Below are 19300 nucleotides of genomic sequence, written 5' to 3' on the forward strand. Positions count from 1 at the left end.
GGCTCAACAAACTGGTACACGCATTCCTGAACTGTTGGTGTCGCACACAGGAACGCTTAGTCGTTTTAGCGGTCGCACAAACACGATGTATCCAAGGAAACGGTTGCATGCACATGTACGGATACGGGTACCTCAATATATATCCTGCGCGCGCTATAGAATAGCGCTGATAAGAAGGATTGAGAACATTCGATGTACAGTAAATGTCGCTGACTGCTGTCCGTCGTACCTGCATGGCGGTTGCTCAACGCTGTTACCAAACACATCCGCTGTGAGACATATCAAACCATGAACGACACTAGACTGCCGTGGTATTCGTACTCTTGTTCATCCCACCCGCGCACGTATCGTAATGGTCTGCGCCACGCGATTCCAGTTCTCATGCAACTGCAACGCTCCTCCTCACTCGCAATGCAATCTCAGCCATACTGGACAAGTTCCACTCACCCTGAACGCCCTGTGCAACTGGAATGTGCTCTCCAGAGTTGATGACATGTACCTTCATCTTCTCGTGGTACTTGAGACCAGGCAGAAGTTTGGGGGTGACGAGGAAGTATTGACTCGTGTTCTCTTGGCATGCAATATCCACCATGCGCTCGTGTACCATGCGTTCGTTGCGGGGATCCATACCCTGGTTGATTTCGTCGACGACGCGGAATGGTGACTGGGCAAGGTCTTGTAATGCCATTAGGTAGAAGATTGTTGACACGGCGCGCTCGCCACCGGACTGGCGGTGAGAGTTCAATACGCTGAGCGGCTCGTTCTCTCTGTTGGGATCATTAGCTAGGTTTGCGTATGAGCACGATAGTCTGAGCTTACCGGAAACGGACTGAAATCTGGACGGACCAGTTGTCAAAGTCGTCTTCGTCTTTGTTCACCTGGACTTCACCAGCGCATCCAATTTGCTCGAAGTTGTGTGCGAAAGCCCCGCTGATCCTGCGAATGAGAACGTCAAGTTCGGGCTCCCACTTCTGGCGGATGTTTGTGATGTTCTCTTTGATCTCTTCGAGACTGGCAGCGTACTGTTCCAGGTTCTCACGCGTTTTCTCGATGTCACCCGCCCGCTTCTGATAGGCCCTGATCGCCCCAGGATTACCTTCGGCCATCATCTCCAGCCGGGCATTGACCGACTGAACCTCTAGCTCCAAGGCTTCGAGTGTGGGAAGCTCTTTGTATTCCATGACGATCTGTCTTTCTTCTTCGCTGAGACTGTAAATGTCGCTCTGCGTAGCCTCTTGCAGCTCTCTGTACTTGGCCCGAAGAACTCGCTCGTGATTCGTGCGCTCGTTGATCTTATGTTCTTGCGCTTTCTGTCTGTCCAGGATCGCGCTGTTCTCTTTTATGAGGCCCCTAAGCTCCGACTTGACTTCGATGAGCCGGATCTCAGCCTCGACAAGCGATTCGTGGAATGCCCTCATTTGGGTTACAACTTTCTGTGGGATCGTCAGCAGGACTCCGGTGACCGATCGTTCGTGACTTACAGCATATTCAAGTGTCAGGTTCGCGACCTGCAGTAGTGTAGCACGAGCGTCGGCTTTGATAGCTTTGATGCGGGCAGTGGTCTCTGCATTTTCCTGCGTTTTGCTGTGCAGGTCGGCTTGTTTCGATGCTAGACATAGTTAGCGAAGACTCCTTCTCACATATGTAAGATACCCACCAATCTTGTCGGGTAGAGCTTCCCATTCGGCGAAAGCCTTCTTCAAGCCGTCTTGCTCAGCTTGCACAGCGTCCTACCACATTGTCAGTAATTGGCGCATTTGCATCCAGTGGCAGTTGCATGTACCTTCTGTTGTTTGAAATCCTCATTCTCTCCTTCGAGTTTGCTGACTTCGTCCTTGAGGATCTTGTGGTTCTCGCGTAGCTCTTCTCCCTCTTGTACTAGCCCTTTTTGTTCCTCAATGATGGCCCGCAACTCATCCGTATTGCCTGGCTGATCTACGAAAGATTGTGCTGGTCTTAGTGGTATAACGGACGTAGAAGACTGGTTGTAGCGTGAGATCACGCGATACGTGTCCGATCCACTCACCCAGCTACGAATCGGGCTTTGCTCCTCCACAAACTTATGTACAGCATCAGATAGTGGTGTTGCAGCATACGCGATCTGATGCAGTTTACAACCTTCGCAAAGCATGGCTAAGACCTCGTCGGGTCCTTTGACGTAGTCTAAAATATACCCCTCAAACCCGTATTGGGCCAAGCCTGCCCTGGCCATGGGCGGTTGATACGAAGAGAGGGGCTTTAGTGATGTTCGAAGATAGACTTCGCTGAGTCCCTGGCCGCCGTTGGCTTTGTTACTGAGCAGACGCTTGCCCAGCATCTTCGAGTCCTCGTTGGTGGTACAAGTGATGGCAATGAGGTCGCCCTTTTTCAATTGACTCTCGAAGGCCTTAGCATACTTGGGATCTAAGACGGAACATTCCAGTATCGGTGGCCCGAAGACTTCACCTTTCAACTGCAGAGAGGATTTGTTCCTTTGAATCCATTCCCATGCGGCAGCGGTCTCGCGGGAAATTCTCATCAAAAGGCTGGCTTGCTTTCCGCTCTGTGTGTTCAGCCGATCCTGATTAGCTTTCAGCTGCGTGTGTCGGGCTTTCACGACACCAGCGCGGGTAGCTAGCTCTTTCATGCTACTCCTTTTGTCGGAAATGAGGCCCATGTTAGTAGAGATCTGGTCGCGAAGATCTGACTTGCGCTGCTCGTAAGCCTCGGCGTCGAATTGCGCGGGTTGGTCCTGTCGCTGGGCTTCCAGCCTGGTGATATCACGGTTGAGGCGAACCATGTCATCTGCGCGCTTTTTCTTCGAACTCAATTCGGCTTTGATCTGATTGTCAGTTTCCGCCGCTTTCGCTTTGCCGGTCTCAATCTTTGTCGCGAGCTTTTCAGCCTGTGTCTTGATCATGTCGACGCGGTTCTTTCGAAGGTTTACGATTTGCTCAATATCGTTCTGATATGTTTCGACTTCTGCTTGAGCCCTTCGCGCTGGTTCTATGTCGATGTTGATCTGATCGAGCTCCAGTCTAGCGTCTCGAATCTCTGCCTTTACTGCAGTAATCTCGGTCTTGAGGATTTTCGTCCCGATGATAGGCTTGACCGACTTCAAGCACTTCGACTTCCGCAAAAGGCCTTCTCGTTGATGGTAGCGATCTACGTCATCTTTTGTTGCGGTTTGTGCTTTCTCCAGCATGTCCAGATGGCTGCGTTCGTTCTTCTCCTTCGTCTCCAAAGCGCGTTCTTGTGTACGCAATTCCTTCAACTCGTCATGCCATTTCACCATCTGCGGAGGCGCTGCAGCGCGTTGGGTCTCTCGTAATCGGTCGACGTCGCTCATCCTCGCGAACTCCACTACACGGTCTTGCGGTAAAAACTGGCAGAGGTTGTCGATCTGAATGGAATATTGTCTGGCCATATCTTGTACATCTTTCTTCCCCACAAGTGGGCCGTCAAGAAAGAACACAGACTTGTTGTCGCGCTTGCGTATGACACGCCTGACAATGCGATTGGGGCCATTGCCAGGACCCGTTGCGAGCTCGATCTCGATGGTGGCTTCGGCAGCGCCGTGTTTGACGAATTGTCCCACCTCTTTGGCTCTTCCAAGGTGTTCGCTGCCCCATCCCAGACCCAGACAGATTGCGCAGACCAAGGTACTCTTTCCTGTGCCGTTGGGGCCGATGACCATGTTTAGGCTTGGCCCTAAATGGAACTCCGCAGCCGTGTATGTAACGAAATTGACAAGCTTGACCCTGACGAGAGAGCCTGCTTTGAAATCGCCTTCAGTCTGTTCGCTCGAGCCGTTCGGGTCGCCGTTCGTCTGCGCAGAACTGGAAGGCGCGTCTCGGCCATGGCGGGCGCGTTTGCCGTTTGTGGAATGTGAGGACGAGGCATCGGAAGATTCGTCGAGATCCTCGCTGATAGCGCGCGACGGGCGCTTTCGTCCTCGCTGGACTAGACCGGGCATTGTAGTGGTGTCGTATGTGGGTTGACGTAAGGTGGAGTGGGCTTTGTGATTGAGGGGACGAAAGGGCGCGCGGGCGGGCACTAGCAACTAGCGCGTTGCCCAGGATCCCGCGGTCAGGTGACTTCGTGCGGCTCCACTAGATTGATTCATCGTTGAGGACAGGTTGTATTACGCGTTCTCAGTAATCACTACCTTCATATCCGTGTACTCATCTACTAATACACGACGTCTTGAATGCATGCAACGCACTTGCCCGCCCAATAAACCATGCTATCCGAACTAAACGCCAAATGTGACAATCATACTACGACGTGTGACCTGGCAAGCGACTGCACCATGCACGCATCTCGTAGCTCGTCTCGACTTCACAGCTTCCAGGCGCTGCGATGAACACAGAAACAGATGTACGAAGGAGAGAAAGCGCCGACGCAACCAGTGCCTCGACACGCAGAGCGAAACGGACGTTCTCAGAATATCGTGCCAAAGTTCTCCTCAACCATGGGGAGCGGTTTTCTCGGGCTAGATGGCTTGCCGTTCTCGTCGGCTGTCTTCTTGTGGCGGAATGTGACTGCAGTATGATTAGCGATTGACATTAACCCATTTGACAATCGAGACTTACATCCAACGAATAAACCCTTGCCCATCTGGACGTTGCGGTCCTGCATGGCCTCCAACGCAGCCTGCTTCTCGTGTACCTCCTTGTATTTTGCCATGTCGGCTTCGCTACCGAAGTCGTCGAAGTATCCAGCGTCTGTCTCACTGTCCAATTCCGGTACGAAGGGTGCCTTCTGCTCTCTCAGCCTCGCCCAGTCAACTTCGGCGAAGTACTGATGGGCATGGATCTCGGAAATGTTGCGGAAGCGGGTAGACTTGGAAGCCACGAGACGGATGATGAGGTCCCATGTGCGCTTCGAGAGGAAGTAGGATGGGTCTTCATAGACGGGCTTCCGTAGAACCTTCTTCCACTGCTTCAAGTTTTGCCAGGTCTCGTCTACTGTGGCACCGGCGAATGGCGGATAACCGGCCAGGGCCTCGAACAACATGCATCCCAGACTCCAGTAGTCGACTGTGTAGTCGTACTCATCGCCTTTCAATACTTCGGGTGCCATGTAATCGGGACTGCCAACGATACTCTTTGCGTAGTTGACGTCTCGCTCCCGAAGAGAGCGGTAGTTCTCTCGTCGCTGGGCTGCCGATCGCTCTTCGATAGGCCGGCCGAATGGCGAAATGACGTCGCTGACGGATTCGAGCTTGATTCGCATAGACTCGATCTTGGAGGGCGCAAGGATACCAGCTGCGAGACCGAAGTCGGTCAGCTTCACATGGCCGGTGCTGTCGATCAGGAAGTTCTCGGGCTTCAGATCGCGATGGATGTAACCCAGCTGATGTAGCGAGTCGATACACGAGAACATTTCGGCGATGTAAAAGCGCGCATGCCGGTTGTGCAGAACACCAGTGTTGTTGAGAAGGGTTCGGAAGTCGCCTCCAGGGACGTATTCCTAGCAGATGTTAGTGCACTGTTCAATTTTGGGTATCAGTGCGGCTCACCATAGCAAGGTAGATGCTCTTGTCGTCTTGAAAAGCGTAGAGCAAGCGGACCAACCACTCGCTCTTAGCAGTGGTCAGAATGTCGCGCTCTGTCAAGACGTGGCGAACCTCGTCCAGCTTGAACAGCAACTTCTTGCTCATGACCTTCAGAGCGCAGACCTCACGCGAGTCCTTCTTCTGGGCCAAGTAGACCTGACCGTAGCCACCCTGACCGACTTGTGTGAGGATCTGGAAGTCACCCTGCCTTAACCGGGTGCGTCGCTTGCGGAGGTTGGCACGCTCGCGGCCGAGGTACTGTGTGAGGGCATCGTTGTACTCTTCTTCGGGTGTATCTGGAGGGGGAGGGTTCTGTGCCTTGAACTGGGTCAGGCGGCTTTGGCGGCTGTGTACGTAGGTGAGGAGGTCGTAGTAGTAGTCGAGGAAGTCTAGATGGCCATTAGTACTTGATGGTCACAGTACGAGGGTCACGCCTTACACAGCTGGGTCACGTTTGCCAGGCGCTTTACGGCTGGCTTTCTCGCCTTCTCGAGTTCTTCCGGGGAAAGGCGCTGTGGACCGTTGATGTAGCGTGTCGACTGGCCGTCCTCGCGCGTCCTGTAGGGCTCCTGCCGCGACTGTGCTGCGTGTGTGAGGTAGCTCGACTCCTTCTGCAGGCCGGGACGGCCACTCGGGGGCGTGTTCTCCTGGTTCGACTTGCGTGTGGGGCTGCCCGGGGCGAAACTGGGACTCTCCATGTTGCCGTAGTCAGCGCCATTGCTGCCGATCTGCAGTTTGTTGGGGGATGTGGGCGATCCGGGCTTCGTCTTGGACGGCGAGCCCATGGTGGGCAGCAGCCGCATGGCATTTTCGAACACATGCGGCAGATCGAATGCGCCGGGCGGCTGGTGGTGCTTGCTTGGGCTGCCCTGGGGCGTCTGCTGCGGGCTCATGAAGGCCTCGCCCGTCGGGGTGCCTGGACGATCCATTGCGTTGTCGCGGATCTGTAGTGGAGGGGGAGGGGCGGGCATTTGGAAGCTGTCTCTGTTGCTGTCCTCCATGGCGCGATGGCTACTGGGCGACGGGGAAGGAGCGGTGGATGGCAGCAGCTAAGAGGCGTGGAGCGCAAGCAGGCACGAAGAAGCAAAGAGGCGGCAGTGGGGGCGCAAGCAATCGGCGACAGCAGTCATGCAGCGCAGTATCTCACACGATGTCTTGTTTGACGGGTTTGGGTGTATCGGGTCAGGTTTGTGTTGATGGCGGGGTGCATGTTTGGGGCTAGGTGGGCTCCGGGCAACGATGAATTCCAGGCATCCCGGGAAGTGGAGCCCAGATCGACGCAAGGGCTGCACATGCAAAAGTGCTATCCACAAAGATGCTGATGTTTGTATGCCGCTGATCACCATGCTATGTACATATCCATTCTGATGCCTCTTCACCCCAATTACGCACCTAGTGTGCAACACTCACCAAAACTCCCTACCCATCTACAACGCCTCGACTGACCTGCCAAGGCCACCCGTGTAAAACAATGATATCATGGCTTTGAAAATCGCATCCTGAGTCATTTTCCTCACAGCGCTCACGCCTGCTGAAAGTGGCCGTAGAGATCAGTGACGTGCATATTCTGGCGAGCGAGCAGATCAAGAAACGCTTGCCCCTGCATCATGCTCGGCATGAATCGGGGTGCTGGTGCTTCGATGAGCTGCTTCCGACACATGGGGCAGGTAACTTTGTTCTTGTGTGTTCTGCACGTATCAAACTAGGTCATGTGAGCAAGCATCTGCTATCTCCAAGCGACTACCACTTACCCATTGACTTATGCAGAACTCTCCAAACGTGTGTCCACACGAGAGCTCAATCGCAATTTCTTCCTCTTCTGTAGGCGACACGCGTGTAGCGGCATAGTCTTTCTGGCAAATGTCACAAGCCTTGGACGCTTTCTCTGGAAGCGTACTTGGTAGATGGCGCTGAAGACTGCTTTTCAATTGATCAATTTGGCGAGCGGTAGCAATGTTGGGATCGAATTGAGGCGGGTAGCGGCCCGCGATACGCGGCCGCACTTCTCTGGATCGATGCCTCATACGACTCAGCGGCGGCGCACGGGCAGCCGCTTCTTCTGCGTCAGACGACGTGCTGGAATGGGAGAGGTCAACCGAGTATCGTTCAAAGTTACGGCGATTCGACGTGCGCGGGGATACGCTACGGTCTGAGCGGCGGCTTGGAACCTCGTGTGACGGCCACGGACGTTCAGGCAATCCAGAATACAGTGCCTCACCTGGGTGGACTGCTTGTTGAAGTGGCGGTCGCGGATGCTGAAACCGGGCTTCCGGGGGTGCTACTGAACCCCGTGCTTCAGGGAAGCGTGTATTGTCAGTAGGCATACTACCTGCCACCGCCCCGGCACTCATTCTGTGATCGTGTCTTCTGTAATCATGACGATGTCGGGGATTCGAGGGAGGCGCGGCATGTGGTGACCCTAGTAGCGGAAAGTTGTGACCCGGTGCTCCTAAATGATGGCGCAGCTGGTCACCCTGAGAAGGGTCGTAGAATGCCTGGCCGGGATAAAGGTGCGGAGGCCCATTCCAGGTTTGCGATGGTCTTTGAGGGTTTGTGAACTGGTACGAGTGTGCATGAGGAGCATAGTAGTGGTGACGCATTCCAATAGGTGGCAAAGCTGGACATAATTGTGGGTGGCTGCTGGTAGACACATTTGGTGCATCCTGAGCCTGAGACATGGAGGGGCTGCTATTGGACATGTATGGATTTCGATACAACGTTGGCAGTTGTTGTTGGAACGGTGTATGCGCGGCGAGAAGCGGGGCAGTCAGCTCTGCATCTGAGTTTCGAGCGCCTATCCTATCGTGAACCCAGGGACCGGCGCCGTATTCAGACTCAGCCATACGAGCAGTTCCACAGACGTCTTGCACCTTTTTTCACGAGCTGTGTCGTTTCGTAAGCTGTGTCGATCGGTGGCGAGCAAAGGTCTGGAGGGACGCGGATGTTGACGCTATCGTGTATCGATTGCGAACAACTGTCAGAACAACTCGGCCTTGATTGAGGCAGTCGTTGGGCAGAGGGGTTCGTGGTAGAAGGCTCGATCAGCGTCATGGGAGCCTTATCTGCGGCTAAGCAAGTACGTGCGGCCCAGCTGAAGCCGTGCTTCACGGACGGAGTAATGCAAAGGTGGAGTGAGCTTGAAGACACAATAGCAGGCTGCAAAAGACAGCAGACCGCAGATGCAAACAGGAGTGTTTGTGTAGGCTGGAACTGGGCCGTAGGTGAAGATGAGGGGTTATTAGCTCCATGTTACGTTGGCACGCTCGAAGGCGAGCGCCCAGCATGGATCGAAAGGATGGTGGAGACAGATCAGGTGCACTCCGACTTGACTCGCTACGTTAATCTAATATGACCAGTCGTCGGAAGACGGAAAGCGCAGGGCACCTGGTTCCAGGCGTCACGCAGCGACCTAGCTTCCAGACGTACTTGGTCGTTTGCCCTCATAGCTCTAGATCGTCAGTATCGAATGCGGGAGCCCTCATCATCACCCAATAAATCGGACCCTCAGCCGTACCCAGCGGCGCGATGCAGGCGGAAGTTTGGGTAGGGACAGGCTCTCGGTACGAGGTGTGTTTCACTCAACAGGGTGTGCCCGATAATGCCGAAGCTTTTGATCGGTGGCTATGCAGAGGTTCCACTAGCCCGACCGGAGCGGCCAAAGCATATATATGCAGAGGGTGAGCCAGAGTCGCGAGCAGAGGGCATAGACGCGGCCCTACAAGCGTCCTGCGCGAGGTAATGGAAAAAGTTGGAACAGTGGCTGGCCGGGGCTGTGGGACATGAGCGAGACGCCGCATCAGCGCAGACGAGGCGACGGAATGCTTGACGTTGCAATGCGGAAGGCATCACGGGCTAACCTTGGAATGCTGAGGCTTTGGCGCCGGAGTGCGGAAGGCGAGCGGCAGGAGAACATGGTGCTGAGCGGCGGTACTCTGAGCTGGCGGTACAAGTAAGCAGAAAATTCACGCCGACCACATTCTTTCATGCTCAAGTTTGCGTTCTTGGAGCCTTCATCGACTCTGGGCTTGGCACCCCGCCAGTCATGTGACGGTGAGTTATGCCGCGGGAGAGACCGGAGGCAATTCCCGCGAGCATGAGGTCAGAGCTCGGAACGGCAGCATTTTGCGTCGCAGCAATTATCCCAATTATCCATCTTCTGTCTTTTGACTTGCGACTTGCGCTCTAGTTCCGCTGCGCACTCCATTAGCCAATTCGGCGTCTTCTCCACCCCCTCCCTCCATCCTGCCCCCCGCCAGCAGCTGCTGCTACCATGTTCCGAAGCGCAACGAAGCTCCGCGCCGCCGAGGCCGGAGCATTACGATCACTCGCACATGCAAAGGCCAGCCCCTCCTTCTGCTGTGCCCGCAGCACGCGTGCCCTCTCCACCACTCCTCGTACCCCGCTGAAGACGCAGAGCCTCTTCCAGCGCCGCCAGTTCAGCGTCACCAGCACCATGGCCAACACGCGCACCGAAAGCGATGCCTTTGGCGAGATCCAGGTCCCGTCGGACAAGTACTGGGGCGCCCAGACGGAGCGCTCGCTCGAGAACTTCAAGATCAACCAGCCCCAGGACCGCATGCCGCCGCCCATTGTGCGCGCCTTCGGTATCCTCAAGGGCGCCGCTGCCACGGTCAACATGAAGTTTGGGCTGGACCCCAAGCTCGGCCAGGCTATCCAGCAGGCCGCTGAGGAGGTGGCCTCGCTGAAGCTCATCGACCACTTCCCCCTCGTTGTCTGGCAGACGGGCTCCGGCACCCAGTCCAACATGAACGCGAACGAAGTCATCTCCAACCGCGCCATTGAGATCCTCGGCGGCACCATGGGCTCCAAGAAGCCCGTCCACCCCAACGACCACGTCAACATGTCCGCCTCGTCTAACGACACCTTTCCCACCGTCATGCACATCGCCGCCGTTCTCGACTTTGAGGAGTCGCTCCTGCCCGCCCTTGCCAGCCTGAGGGACGCGCTGAAGAAAAAGGCCGACCAGTGGGAGAGCTTGATCAAGATTGGCAGGACACACTTGCAGGATGCCACACCCCTGACCCTCGGCCAGGAGTTCTCTGGCTACGTACAGCAGCTCGACTTTGGCATTGAGCGGATAAAGACCTGTCTTCCGCGCCTCAAGATGCTGGCCCAGGGCGGAACCGCCGTCGGAACTGGCATCAACACCTTCAAGGGTTTCGCAGAGGACATTGCTTCGGAAGTGAGCAAAATGACCGGCAAGGACTTCGTCACGGCACCCAACAAGTTCGAAGCGCTCGCTGCCCACGACGCCATCGTCGAGGCCCACGGCCAGCTCAACACCCTCGCAACCTCTCTGTTCAAGATCGCCCAAGACATCCGTTTCCTCGGCTCTGGCCCCCGATGCGGTCTCGGTGAGCTGAAGCTGCCCGAGAACGAGCCCGGTTCCTCCATCATGCCTGGAAAGGTCAACCCCACACAGTGCGAATCCCTCACCATGGTCTGCGCCCAGGTCTTCGGTAACCAGGCCGCTACCACCTTCGCTGGATCCCAGGGTAACTTCGAGCTCAACGTCTTCAAGCCCGTCATGATCCGCAACCTGCTCCACAGCTCGCGTCTGCTCGCCGACGGCATGAGAAGTTTCGAGAAGAACCTCGTTGCTGGTCTTGAGGCGGATGAGAAGCGCATCAGCTCTATCATGAGCGAGAGGTAAGTGCCTTTGTTCCAATTACGCAGTCATCACATAGCTAACTTAACGCAGTCTCATGCTCGTCACCTGCCTCAACCCCGTCATCGGATACGACGCCGCTAGCAAGACCGCCAAATACGCCCACAAGAACAACCTTACGCTCAAGGAGGCTGCGCTCAAGCTCGAGGTCATCAGCGAGTCGGACTTTGACAAGTACGTCAGGCCCGAGCTTATGGTCAACCCCTCAGAGTACAAGCCCAAGAACTAGGCGCCGTGATGAGAAGTAAACAGTAAAAATGTAAAATACAATATACTACAGCATGCATTAGCGCGGCGATGAGTCAAGCGTCACCCATACTATCACGTCATCATCGTCCTTACGACACTGATATCGCTATCGTAATACCAGTGTGGTGAAAGACTCTGGCTTCGTGATGGGACATCACTTCGACACACGTCACTCTCATACGCATTAAGACGTATAAATAGGTTATAAGTATACCATAGCATATGAGCTAAACCCCTTCTACAGCGCCCAACACATCACCTATTCACCCCTAGGTTTCCACTGATGCATTTCACTCAGATTCTAGGATCTCAGTAATCTGTGCATCCAAATACATGGTATCACCCCCAGCCTATTGTGATTGCCGTCTCATGGGCAATCGCACATCGTGATGACCTTAGGATGACCATTCCATTTGCATTCCCGGTTCTGGCCTTTGCTGCATGACGCCCATGGCAATTGATGGAGGATGTTGATTCAGATGTTGTTGTTGTGCCGGTCGCTGTGCCTGCTGCTGGGCCTGTTGTTGAGCTTGTTGTTGCGTTTGCTGTTGCGTTAATTGCTGAGCCTCCTGCTGCTCCGATCGCTCAGTTCGTTGTCGATTCTTAGGCATCTGTCGAAAGAACGTGGGTTGTCCAGGTCCAGTGAGATCAATGGTATCGGCGACTGGCTGAGTTCCTTGCCTAACTTCAGACACAGCATTCCCTGCAAGTGCCAGTGCGTGCTGCATATGTATTATAGCCTGTTGGAACGCCACCGGAGTGGATGGTGTATTTGGTGGCCAGGTATCACGCGTCGGTCCAGGGTGTGTCAGATTCGTTCCCGGTGGTGATGTATACGCCGACTGTGGTGCCGGTGCTCGGGCAGGCTGTGCCACTTCTGGGCCTTGGATCAACTGCTTCACCTCGTCCCGGTGGTTTCGAATCATCGTGTTGAGGGAGGCAGCAAGGGATTCCCTTGCTGCAGCAAACTGCTCGTGGGTAACACACTTGGTGGTCATTTCTGGATGGTCGTTGCGGATCTTGGTGTAGTTCTCTTCCAATACGCAGATCCTATTGTCAAGTTTGCGAGATGCAGCGGTACCGCGGGGCTTTTCCAATGCGACAAGTCGCTCTTTGCAATTCACCAATGAGGCAAGTTCATTCTTCATCTGTAAGTAGGTTGCGTCAACCTTGTTCCGAAGATCGTCGAGAGCCGCGGTAGCTGTTGTGGCAGTCGGAGGGGTCAATGTCGGCGTTTGTATAGAGTAGAGGGCGACTTCCGACACACCCAGTCGGGCATCTAGGGACTCGAGTCGGATCGTTAAGGCCTGAGAAGCTTGCAGTGCCGCATCATGTGATTCCACAGCATTCTCAAGCTCTTCGACGCGGTGTTTCATGCCTTCCAGGAACTGTGGTTCTACCATCGCATTTCCGAGCTCTTCGATACGTTGGGAGTTACGGTCCAGAACCAGAGCCGTCTTTTGGAACGCTTCCGTATGTTCGCGGGATTGTGCTTGCACGGTATCAACAGCGGTGGAGAGGTGGTCTGTCAGAGTAGCGAGCTTTTCCGCCGTCTCATTTCTGAGGAGTCCTAGACCATTGATATAGGCGGTTTGGTTGTGACGCAAGCCTTCTTGGGTATGAACCACTGCTGTCTCGAAGCGATCTACTAGGTCCTTTCTCAGTTCGACGATACCCTGACTGTAGGTATTGCCAGACCGTTCCAGCGACTCAATCCGTTGCGTGAGATCTGGCACGATTCGAAATGTCCTTTGCAACTTCGCAGTAGTGATAGTCTCGTGGGCATGAAACCGGTTGGAGAGATCATTCAACTGTTGACCGGTCCGGGTGATTGACTGTTGTGAATTCTTAATCGTAGTCTCTAGTCGCTGGTTTCGATCCCTCTCAGCATCCAGTTCGTTTCGCAGCTGCTGATTCTGCGCCTTCTGAGCATCAATATCGCTTTGCAGTGCTTGGTTATCTGCTTCGGACTTGATCTTAACGTCTTCGACAAGCTGTTTGAGATGCGTCATTTGCGCTTCCATGCCGTCCACCCGGCCGTTCACTAACTTGAGTTTGCCATAGATATATTCGTAACTGTTCCTCAAGACCCCAGAGACACTATCAGGCTTCATCCATGGACGGACGGTAGAAGCAGGTTTGCTTGGAGTCTGCTCCATTATGTCGACTTTCATCATCGCAAGGTCCACGGTCCTCGAGAGTTGCTTCCTGTAAGGATTGGCGCTTCTCTGTAACAAGAGTTCGAGCTTCCGCTTGCTGAATGCCGGGATATCTGAAATAACTGGTTGGAGAAATGCGAAATTTTCCCCAGTCACGCGTGGATCACAGTAAGAAGCCGTATCTTTACGGAAGAAGACGTAATGCATAGGGCCATGGTCGACTCTCTCCACGGTAGCGATTCTCCACTCTCCCTTACATGTATCAAACGTACCATGGAATGAATCCCTGCTTCTAGGCAAGAGCGTCCAATCATACAATGTAACGTCTATCATTGCCACCCAGGTTGGAACGCTGGAAACGACAGCTCGACTTCTACTGTTCACCGCCACAAGCGAGCTGCAAAAGGGCGTTCGACATCTCCAAAATAGGCACCGATAGCGAGAGCACTACAGCCGCAGCGACAAGACCAATAGGTGTATGGTTGGAGAGCGAGCAAACTGTGACGTATCGGGCTGGAACTTTGCAGCCTGGTGGCGCTATCTGGGACTGTTTGCTTCATGACGGCGAGAATCTGCTCGCCAACACAAAAGAAGGGCCTCAGGCACAAACGTGAGGCCGGGGAGGTCGTTCTCGTTTCCGTCCAGCCAATCGCGAAATGCAGATGGAAGGTATGGACGCTGTTTTCTTCCCGGTGGGGTCGTGGGTAAGGACACCGCTAGGCTGTACAACTGCAGGCGCGTATGCTTCCGAAAAGATAGGAAACTTGCTTTGACAGCCTGTCAACGTGGCCCCGTTGTAGTTAGGGCGTTCTTGGTGTTGCACGAAAGAGAAGATGGACGCGATAAAGATGGAGGCGAGGCGAGCACACGGCGGTCCGATGCGGCGCTACTGGCACGCCAAGAAGAGCTAGCTTCGGCAGTCAGTTCGCGTGCATCTCCCCCGCCATTACCATGCCACCCACATGCTTTCAATTCAGCCCGCTACATGCGTGCTTGGCTGTACGGCTTTGCTGTAGCGATATCAAGGTCCTCGCTTTTCCTTGTTTGTCAGCCCCCAGCCGTGCCGCCGTGGCGTTCTGCGCCATGTCGCCTGGCTTGCCGCTGCCTCGTCGGCTCAGGACGCCTGCCAATACCGTGCGCGGAAGCCGCTGGGCCATTACATGAATACGATGTGTCTCATTCATACATGCGCCGGTGATCTTATCCAAAATCGTTCGCTGAGTTCCGGTTATCGTTATGGCGCGATCTGAGCTTTCCGCTGCTGGCTGCGTAGTCTTACAGCGCCTTCTCGTTCAGGAAGCAGCCTTGTGAGAGAGTATGCCTGCATCTGCAAGATTCTACCCGACTATAAGTAAGTATGTTATACACACTGCGTCTAATCCACGCAGAATCCAGTACATGCAGACCCGGATGTTCGGCAGGTCCATCATCGCACATCATTTAGTCTCCAAAATCAATACCCGGATCGAAATATTAGTCTTAGAACATTTGTTTCGCACCACCCATTCGAGAGAAAACTGGATAAGCTGGAGTCTAAGTTGACGTCGGGTTGCATATTTTGCATCTTTACCTGTTAATGTAGGCTCCAGGGTGCTCGGTTTTTTTTCTTGAATGGGGTGACACAACGGACTTCTGCATCGGAAGATGCTACCCTTGAACGGCTACGGACTGGAACGTCCCTGTCTTAGAGCTTTGTCGCAACAACTTTCAATGTGGTACGGCATGACTCAATGGGTCTATAGAATTTGCTCACAGACAATGCTGCGAACCAGGAGTGAAGACCTCGCGGGGCCTATGAACGCTCAGGCAGTATCTTGCAAGACATGTTGGACCGATGTTGGACTCATCCGTTCATGTTTGGAAGACGTACCAGTCGCAGCTACGTCGTGGCTCTCAGCCGTGCAGCTGGGTGGCTTGCGAACAACCCGCCTTCACTGCTTGAGCGAGCGACAGTCGTAAGTAGAACAAGACAGCACTTAGGGGTTTCATTCTCACGTGCAAATGTCAACAATGGTATGCGGCCCGCTTCCTGAAAGCGGTATACGTGCTGAACTCTGATGCCTGCCGACCTGGCTTCTAGAAGGCGCAGCGTAGGCTTATTCCGCAGATTGCCGTAGCTTTGATTACTATGCGATACAAACAGAAACCATGTACCCAGACGGAAACCTACCCAGAACACTGGGAATTCCTCGTCAGATCAATGTGTTGGTGGTTGTTTGTTTGCAAGTTGTATCCCGTCGGCGTCCGTAGCTCTTACCGCGTTGGATGAATCTCTTGTCTTCTCCAACGGATACTGCCAACGAATGACACTTGCTCCACAGACTAAGTGTATTGGGAATCATGCCATTGAGGATTCATAGTGCTCATGGATCCACCGACGCTTGCCCATGACTGGCCGTAGTCTCCGACATTGGCCGCTCGTACGAGTCCATTGCTGTGCACACAGGCGATCTCAGGTCGATCGAGAATTTGGACTTGGGGTCTACAGGCGATACCCTGCAAAGAATTCGTAGTCCCCAGAATTTCTCCATGGGGGTGGAACCTTGAGCTCAAAACTCGCGCAATTGAAGGCATAGCAATCATCAACAACAATCGTGGTCGGTAGCGGGCTTACTACCCTCCTTTGAGTCTGATTTTGATGGGCATCAGTAACAAGTGAGATCGGAGATAGCACTCCTGCATACTTCCGCAGCATTCCCATTCGCCTCATGTACACCGCGCACACGAGGTCTACCGACGTTGTCATCCCACTTTCCAGCCTCACTAATGTGCTTGAGGGAGTACTTCCGCAACACTTGTGTCGCGCGGCTCTTCTATCCACTGTTGTACGGCAAGATCACCCAAACAAGCTACAACTATTTCCTAGCTTTCGAATTTCGCATCAATAGCAGGTCTCCATAGCATGACGTTTCAGGCTAGAGAGTGCTGCGCGGCTCTGCTCGGACCCCGGCCTCCTCCTACCCCAGAGACCCGCCAATCAAGACCCATCAACGTGACAAGCACCCTTGAAAGCTTGTCGCGGGGCCCCGTGGGTTCAAGTGGGTTGATGATAGCAGAGCGTACCCACGCCGAGGTCGAATCTAGAGTGCATACAGTATATAAGCTCTCCAAGCTCACCATGTCTGCTTGGCTTCTGGCATCGGCTTTTGCTTATTCGTTCTTTGCTCTTCGTGGCGTCCAATCAACTTACACGCTAACTCGAAATGGCGGGCTTTGCCGAACCCAAGCGAGATGGTACCCCTGCGGTCGACGATGGAGTCCTGGAGAAGAGCCTCAGTCGCCAGGCTGAGATCTTCGAGGACAAGGAGCTCATGACAGATGCGCAGGCAGCTGAAAGCCGCGAACATGATATGGGAATGTGGGAGGCCATGAGGGACCACCCCATGGCTTGCTTTTGGGCTTTCATCTTCTGCTTTACTATCGTGAGTCCTAGGCCCCTGCTAGCATCTCCAAGAAGATTTTGCTGACACCGAACAGGTCATGGAGTCTTTCGACATGTTTTTGAACGGTAACTTTGTTGCTCTTGCGGCGTTCAAAGAACGATATGGCGTGCAAGTCGCTGGCGAAGTCGGCAAGACCATTCCCACCAAATGGCAGAGTTCACTCTTCCAAGCCGGCCAATGCGGTGCTTTCATTGGAGTCTTTCTCGCTGGCCCAATCACCAACCGTCTTGGTTACCGCTGGACTACTTTACTGGCACTCATGCTGATGAATGCGACAATCTTCATCTCTTTCTTCGTAAGTATTCCATCCCAGATGTGATTTCATGGACTGACAATATCCAGGCGGATTCGCTCGCGGTTCTCGTCATTGGGCAAGCTTTCGAAGGTATCCCATGGGGCATGTTCATCGCCAACTCGCCGGCCTACGCCAGTGAGGTCGTCCCTCTGGTTCTTCGTGGTGCCTGCACGGCTACACTTCAGATGTCTTGGTCTATTGGAAGCATCATTGTCGCTGCTGCGACCTACAGCTACAACAAGCGGAACGACGAGTGGGCGTGGAGAGGTCCTCTGGCCCTACAGTGGGTGTTTCCCGTAAGTACATCGTTCGTATGTTTCCTTACGATAGCTGACAGTCATAGACCCCTCTTATGGTTCTCATCTTCTTTGCACCCGAGTCGCCATGGTGGCTAGTGCGCAGAGGGCGCAAGGAACAGGCGCTGAAGTCCATCAAGCGCCTTGGTCGTAGAAACGGAACTCAAGCGGCCGCCGAAGACACGCTTGCTATGATGGAACGCACAGTACAGATCGAAGCACACAAGGGCGGCGAGCCTTCCCTGCTCGACCTCGTGAAGGGAGTCGACCTTCGCCGAACACTCATTACCTGCTTGATCTACGCGTCTCAGAACTTCGCCGGCAACCTGATTGCCAACCAAGCAACATTCTTCTTCGAGCGTAAGTCAAGAATCGCCACAGCCCTTAGAGATGCAAAGCTGACTATCCGCAGAGGCTGGAATGTCATCTGACTTCTCATTCAAGCTTAACTTGATCAACTCGTGCCTGCAGCTGGTAGCCAACATCTGCGCGTGGCCTCTCAGCAACTTTTTCGGCCGCCGCACAATTTATCTCGGGGGCACCGCCATCAACATCTGCCTGCTCTTCGTTCTCGGGATCTGCGCTTCTATCCCCCAGAGCAGCGCGACCAACTACGCCCAAGCTTGTTTGGGCATCGTCATCTCGTTCGTCTTCGCAGGAGCCATGGGTCCGATCTCATACTCCATCATCGCGGAAACATCATCCGTCCGTCTCCGCGCGCTAAGCACTGGTGTTGGCCGAGCCGCATACTATGTCGCCGAGATTCCCATGATCTACTTAGCCTCGCAGATGCTCAATCCCACGGGCTGGAACATGGCTGGGAAGTGTGGATACGTGTGGGGCGGTACAGCTTGCGTCTGCTTCATCAGCGCATACTTCGGCCTCCCTGAGCTCAAGGGCCGCTCATACCGTGAGCTTGACATTCTGTTCAACCGGAAGATCTCTGCGCGCAAGTTCAAGTCTACCGTCATCGACGTCAGGGACAACGAGTAGATTATCAGAGTACGACGTGTATTTGGGTCGCACCCCATTCAAGGGAAAAATCGAACACCCTAGAGCCTCCATTGACGCTACGCTTCCATATTTGCTCATCATTAGTCTAATTTTGGTTCCGGACCTGTTCAGTTTTGATTTGTATGAGGTGATTGTGTACTATCCGGTATTGTGGAGAAGATCGTGTCGGGGTGGAAGGGTGAGCACAGATGCGTAGACGCGCTTTTCTTGTAGCTAGCGCGTCAAGGGTCAGTGCTTGCACTAGTGTAGGGAAGCTCCTGAGGCAACGCGACGGCATCTTCTAATCACATCCAATGTCCATCTGGACACACGTGTATCCTATGTTTACTGATCGCGGTCGTGTCTTGTATACTCAAAAGACAATCTTTTTATCTACCACCAAATGTTTCGCGCAAAGTAGACGCGGGTAAACACCTCGGCTGCATTACCCCGAGCTTCCTGCCGCCGCCACCCACGAGTGCCTCTCCACCAGCGTGTACATACCATCTCACAACAAAAGCTTGGGTATTTGATATTTGACTTCTCATCAATAGACGCCTCTGATTGATGCATCGTCGCGGAGCCCGAAGACGCGGTGTCGACCGGTCCATGCCGGGAATGAGAATTGAACGAACTT

At 54.1% G+C, this 19300-nt stretch overlaps 5 protein-coding genes across 5 annotated transcripts; 2 read left to right on the plus strand and 3 right to left on the minus strand.

The window, feature by feature from the left end:
- Positions 1-379: 379 nt before the first annotated feature.
- On the minus strand, positions 380-3955 carry J4E90_006920 (uncharacterized protein; the record flags this gene model as incomplete). Its single annotated transcript, XM_051436462.1, has 4 exons — positions 380-767; positions 820-1609; positions 1658-1730; positions 1784-3955. 4 exons carry the CDS (start codon positions 3953-3955, stop codon positions 380-382), a joined length of 3423 nt encoding a protein of 1140 aa, XP_051289208.1.
- A 467-nt stretch (positions 3956-4422) lies between these two features.
- J4E90_006921 (uncharacterized protein) lies at positions 4423-6540 on the minus strand (the record flags this gene model as incomplete). The annotated part of the gene is made up of 4 exons (XM_051436463.1): positions 4423-4523; positions 4575-5454; positions 5504-5928; positions 5979-6540. The coding sequence occupies 4 exons, from the start codon at positions 6538-6540 to the stop codon at positions 4423-4425; spliced, it is 1968 nt and encodes a 655-aa protein (XP_051289209.1).
- Positions 6541-9809: 3269 nt separating this feature from the next.
- J4E90_006922 (uncharacterized protein) lies at positions 9810-11457 on the plus strand (the record flags this gene model as incomplete). The annotated part of the gene is made up of 2 exons (XM_051436464.1): positions 9810-11209; positions 11262-11457. 2 exons carry the CDS (start codon positions 9810-9812, stop codon positions 11455-11457), a joined length of 1596 nt encoding a protein of 531 aa, XP_051289210.1.
- A 415-nt stretch (positions 11458-11872) lies between these two features.
- Positions 11873-13636, minus strand: J4E90_006923 (uncharacterized protein; the record flags this gene model as incomplete). The annotated part of the gene is made up of 1 exon (XM_051436465.1): positions 11873-13636. One exon carries the CDS (start codon positions 13634-13636, stop codon positions 11873-11875), a length of 1764 nt encoding a protein of 587 aa, XP_051289211.1.
- Positions 13637-16839: 3203 nt separating this feature from the next.
- Positions 16840-18663, plus strand: J4E90_006924 (uncharacterized protein; the record flags this gene model as incomplete). Its single annotated transcript, XM_051436466.1, has 5 exons — positions 16840-17058; positions 17114-17374; positions 17422-17670; positions 17718-18030; positions 18083-18663. The coding sequence occupies 5 exons, from the start codon at positions 16840-16842 to the stop codon at positions 18661-18663; spliced, it is 1623 nt and encodes a 540-aa protein (XP_051289212.1).
- Between the last annotated feature and the right edge of the window lie 637 nt (positions 18664-19300).

The sequence above is a fragment of the Alternaria incomplexa genome (genome assembly GCF_024043165.1).
Source record: "Alternaria incomplexa strain BMP 0042 chromosome Unknown scaffold_10, whole genome shotgun sequence".
In the NCBI taxonomy this organism is placed as follows: Eukaryota; Fungi; Ascomycota; class Dothideomycetes; order Pleosporales; family Pleosporaceae; genus Alternaria; species Alternaria incomplexa.